This window comes from Vigna umbellata, chromosome 8 (genome assembly GCF_029865625.1).
Source record: "Vigna umbellata cultivar VRB3 chromosome 8, Vumbellata_1.0, whole genome shotgun sequence".
NCBI classification, from domain to species: domain Eukaryota; kingdom Viridiplantae; phylum Streptophyta; class Magnoliopsida; order Fabales; family Fabaceae; genus Vigna; species Vigna umbellata.
This window is the reverse complement of record NC_142172.1, coordinates 47251919-47257623: the sequence shown is the minus strand read 5'-3', so window position 1 is coordinate 47257623 and position 5705 is coordinate 47251919. Positions and strand designations below refer to the sequence as shown.

Genomic DNA, 5705 nt, shown 5'->3' with positions numbered 1-5705 from the left:
GGATCAAGTAAATTGAGGTTTGTTTTTTTTTGCACATCTTATATTGTAACATTTGATCTCTCGGCTTTCACCTAATGCACTCTTTCATCTTCATCACTCTTACCTAACAGAATTAATTATGCCTTTTATTTCTAAATTATAACACGATTTTAGTTTTGATCGAATGTGATTTATTGTCTGACACATCAATTTTATTTTCTTCCCTTGCAATGGAGTATAGATGTGCAATGGCAACACCATAAGTATAATATCAACCGAATTAATCATTTTTATTATTTTTCATAATTATGTTAAAAATGTTTATATCTTCAAAATCATGAATAAGTATTGTTTTATTTATGTTAAGACGTCATAAATATAATTAATTTGTTATCCACCTTCGTGTATTTGTAGATGTATCAGAAAATTAGAAAAATATTATTCCCCTCCCCTATTACTATACTAAATTATATTTTCATTAGAGTTTTTATAATTTTATTGTAAGCTTAATTAAATTTTAAGCATATCATAAATTTAAATATAATTAAATTCATTTTAAAAGATTACATTTTTTTATTAAACATTTATTCTTTTTATTTTCATTTAAATATTATTTAATTTTTAAATTTGAATAAGGGTATATAGAAAAGCATGTAGTATAACCCTGGGGAGGGAGGAAATTGATACACAGAGAAGAGTGTGTGGGAGAAAGAACGATGGAAGTTGAAGGATCGTCGAAGAAGATGATAGCGACGCAGGAGGAGATGGTGGAGGCTAGGGTTCCCTTGGCGTATCGGGATCAGTGCGCCCATTTGCTCATCCCTCTCAACAAATGCAGGCAAGCGGAGTTTTATCTTCCGTGGAAGTGCGAGAACGAGCGTCACTCCTACGAAAAGTGCGAGTACGAGCTCGTCATGGAGAGAATGCTTCAGATGCAGAAGATCCGCGAAGAACAGCAAAAGGCCGACGCCAAACAACCGCTAATCCTCGTCCCCAAACCCGCCAATGCCTGATTCCTTTTCCTCTACCTTTCGCTGTAAGTTTTTCAATTACTCTCCTCTGCGCTTTTCTCTTATCGTCAATTGTCTCGCCACATCACTGATCGCCCTCTAGGATTAGTGGATTCGCGGTTCTTGATTCTTCGGCAGTGCCCTATTCACGTTCTTGTACTTTACTAATTAAAATTGATAGGGCTACTAACAATTCAATTTGCCCCTATATCAAGTAATTAATCCCTTTTCCGGGTCTATGATAGAGTTCTTATGATTATACTATTATGTTATCACTTTCTGTACTGATTGTGTTGTGGCTGAAAAACAACTCTTGATACTATTCCATGTTGCAAATGTGGTTACCCTTTTAAGAGCAGTACTGAAGACTGGTAGTTTGGGGGTACTATGCAGTGTATAGTTGAACCTAATACTGGCTGATGGGGAGTAGTGTAGGACTGAAGGGTTGTAACCCTAAGCTTTGTATTGATAGTACTAATATGATTAATTTGGCTGGCTTTGTGTGTCGTAATCAAAATATTATTCTGTTTTGTTTCGACTGTAAACATCAGTATGCGAGAGTTTGTAAGATACAAAAGATATACTTGTTGAAATAAATATAAATAAATCTGCGTAAGAGTATACTTGAACATTAAGTGTAATAGGAATCTATTATGTTATTAACTCTGGCTTTTCAGTTCGGTCTGCTTTTCACTCTTCTGGCTTCCTCGTGACTCTTTTGCTGCTTTTCTGTACATTGGACAAAATTAGTTTGAATTTTTGAAACTACTTTAAATTTAGTTTTGATTTTAAATTGGAATTTAAATTCCTAGTCAAAGCTCACAATGAGTGGTGGATGATGAGCCAATGACATTTTGGTTGTAGCCATGTAGAGTATGACGAGCTAACGCCACCCTGGCCAAGGCTAACTAAATAATGTCTTGACCAAATGAGAATGTATCAAGATTGTCATTGATTTTGGATTTTGTTTTTAAATCCTACGAAATATCCAATTAATTGAATTTGATTTAAAATCCATCCATTAAAATGGATTCAAAATGGTTCGATTTGGTGTGGTTATGGATTGATTTGGAATTTCTGCACACCCTTTTTCTTGTGGGTTTTTGATTCTGCGAAGCAAGGACTTCCTCGTATCCCTTTAGACATGTCATGGAAGCAGTGTTCGCCTCAAGGACATGACCACTCAATTTCATAATTTGCCCTCTACACATCACACTGCTTTCCAACCCCTCTCCTTTTCCTCCCCAGTTTCATTGTGTGAAACACGAGCGTCTAGGTATAGTTGTGGATGAGGGAGATGCTGATGAAAATACCTCGGTCATCATGTTTCAGAAGACATAAGCGACATGCTAACAAGGATTGAATGTAACTTTTAACTTTTTTTTTTAAACGAAGAAAAACTCTTTTTAAATCTTTAATTTTCAACCTTAGATTTTTTTTATGTCTTTCAGATACAATAATTCTATATTAACATTATTTTCACATATTTACGAAGAAAAGATAGAGAAATGTGAGATAAAAAGGACTGAAGTTAAAAAAGTTGTATGCAAAATTAAAAAAAAAATAAAAATGCAGTGGTGTGAAAATAGTATTGTTAGAACAAATTAAGCTCAAGTTTTGTCATGTATATACACACACACTTTGTTTACCATGTTTTATGTTGTTTTTGTTTGTTATGTCGTGCCCGAATCTGTGCAACATAGTTTTGCTTTGATTAACTTGTGACACAGGAAGAGTCTGTTTTCTTAAGCTCATGAGGCTCTAAATCAACTTCGTGAAACAAATATAGCGAGCAATATTTTCTTTAAAAGAATAAATAAATAATTTGCCGCAAGATTTATGAATAGGTAAGTTTTGCATACAGCTGAATCTATAATTCTCTTGGATGTGGTGATATTTATGTTATGCTCTTCTGGTTAGACTCTGGTTTGCCGAGTGGTAATGATCAATGATATAAAACTGTTCTGCATTACTATAAGTAAATAACAAAGGGGTATTTTTTCCTAGCAGAGTAGCACTATATGGTTATAAGTCTATCTTTGTAGATTTCATTTCCACCTTCATATCCTTTACATAATCTGTTAACCTTCTTAACCTCTGCCGCTACCCCACACATGCGAACACACAAAAATCTCTATTTTATGCAGTTTCTATATCTTTTTGTTCATGTATTTTTAACTTTTGACAGGAACCATTGCTTGGGACAGATGTTATTTCATGTTTTGCTATTGTATGGATCAAAGTTACCTTGGAGTGTTTGTCCAAAGACTACTTCAGAGTTTTTGTACTTTTTTAGCTATTTCTTCTGTCATGGACCCATGTTTCTGCTTGGAAGGAATAAAATTTATTGTTAACATTTCATATACATATTAACTGACTAGTTTCATGCACACATCTTGTCCATGCCCTTGATCACTTTCAATAGCTTACTATTTTTAGATATTTCGTTGCCACATTCAGATGCGATTCTAGAACACCTGCCCAGTGATCTAATCTAACGATGTAATTAGACATTTGAATGAGGTTTGAAGTAACCCTGTCAACATGAATTTTGAGATGGTATCAAAGCCGAGGATGTAATATAGAATTCTGAAAAGACGATGATTTACTATATTAAGGAATAGAAAGAGTGTTAAGTTGCAAATTAGAAAATCCTGGGAAGAAATAGTATTATGTCATGAAACAAGATTCCACGACAATGTTTAGGAAGGGAAATCAATTCATTCTTGATTGCATTTTTAAGTTGGGTTTTGGCACTGCCAATTTGTTGGTGTTTGACCAGTGAATATTCCTGAGGCTTATGAATATCAGCATCTAAATATCTGACCGTGTCATAAGTCAGAGGATTTTGGGCCGGGAGTATTATATGGTTTTTGAATTTTCATCTTTTTATTGGGCTTGACTTTATAGCCCTGTATACGAAGCTTCAGTAGAGCTGTTTTTGGATAGTTAATAGAAATGATACTTTTTCTAACCTGATCAGTTGAATTCGTCCTGATTGGGAAATGTTTTCTGGATGCCCAAACTGTGGTTATCTTCACTTCTGTAACCAAGGTTTATCAGAAACATTATTTTCAATTGAGTATCGATGGGCATGAATTAATATGTTTACCCCGTAATATATCTGCATGTAATTGTTCTTTTTAAAACCCCTCTAGCAAAAGAAATTATAATTCACCTTATATAAAACATCTGTTTCTTTAAAAATTGATAAGAAAACAGTAGCAAACGAATTCTATTCCAGGACTGAGTTTAAGTGGGGTCACTTGACCTTTATTAGGCCAAATGTCCTGTTGTGCCCTGCAGCTTTAGTTAAAGGAATGGCAGCACTGCTATTGGATATTGGATGTGTCAATTATTTCTATTGGCTCACAAATTGTGTACAATTTTAGTAATTTCTATGCAACCTTTTGTGCACAACAGGTGCCGACTTAAAGGAAGCATGGACCTTTACACAGTTGGCTAGCGTCTTGGGCTCGGACCATCTTTTAACTGTCTTTTCCAAATACACTTTTGAGGGGAAAAATTAAAAGAAAAAAATCATGAAAATTTGACTTCTTTTTTTACAAAGGTGGAATTAATTTAGGTATAAGTTAACATGTAGAAAATTTATTATATAATTTTTCCAGAATTCCAATTTCTTTTTTAATTTGTGCGTAAATTAACTCTTACTTCTTCTTTTTCTAGAAACTTTTTTCAAAGAATAATCCAAACAGACCCTTACTTACAACATATCTATAACAGAAAATAAATAAAAGGTCTTGGTTTTTTTTTAAAAAAATAAAAATTGTCTATTTTTAATATTTCTAATTTTGAAATTTTATTCTCTGAGCGGTTGAATAGATAGTGCTTAGAAAAATACCTTTCAAAATTTGAGAAACTATTAAAAAAAAAAGGAGATAAACTGGAATTTAAATAAAAGGAGAAAATTAGTTTTGTTCACCTGTCCCTTAAAGCTAGTCAGAATAAGTGGAATGTACGCCGTGATGGACCTACTTGGAATTACTGTCGGCAATTGCACATCCTTTTATTCCAAATTTGTATGAAAATAAGCCAAACAAGTTTATTAGTGTATCCCTAAATTTATACATTATCTCATTATTGAGTGAGAGACTCCTATGTCAATATAAAATGTGTAGAATCTTTATATTATATTGTAATGTTATTTAGGGTAAAATATGCTTACATATAAAATTCCCATAATATTAAAAACAGTACTATTTTTATCTCTGTTAGCTCTAAATGTATTTTTTAGGTCTCTAAACTTTAAACATATATTTTGTAGGGTTCTCTAAATTTAAACTTGTTTTTAGTCTTTAATATAAACGAAAAAACATATACGAATAATGGTTTTAAGTGTTAGTTATATATCGAACATTATTTTTCATTTTAAATTTAAGTTTCATAATTTATATTAAAAGAGTGTTTGGGGGGCATTGGATTTGGTCGGGTAGAATTTTGACAGATCCATTATCCAACCCACTAAAAAATATTGGGTTGAGTTGGGTTGTATTTTTATGATAAATTCAATTCGATCCACTCTACAACCACTAGATTGAGTGATTAAGATTTGAAAAAAATTCTCTTAATATTAAAAATTATAATTTTCAAGTATCTCCTAATAAAAAAATAATACAATATTTATAAAAAATAATTCAATATTCCAAATAAGCTAATATGTCAAATCACACAAGTTTGTTCAAATTAATTTAATAC

The 5705-nt window shown here is 32.4% G+C and overlaps 1 protein-coding gene across 1 annotated transcript; it reads left to right on the top strand.

Annotated features, from left to right (window-relative positions):
- The first annotated feature begins 635 nt into the window (after positions 1–635).
- LOC148194834 (NADH-ubiquinone oxidoreductase B18 subunit) lies at positions 636–3379 on the top strand. Its single transcript, XM_088095834.1, has 2 exons — positions 636–1015; positions 3178–3379. Exon 1 carries the CDS (start codon positions 696–698, stop codon positions 990–992), a length of 297 nt encoding a protein of 98 aa, XP_087951960.1. The 5' UTR covers positions 636–695; the 3' UTR covers positions 993–1015; positions 3178–3379.
- Positions 3380–5705: the final 2326 nt, after the last annotated feature.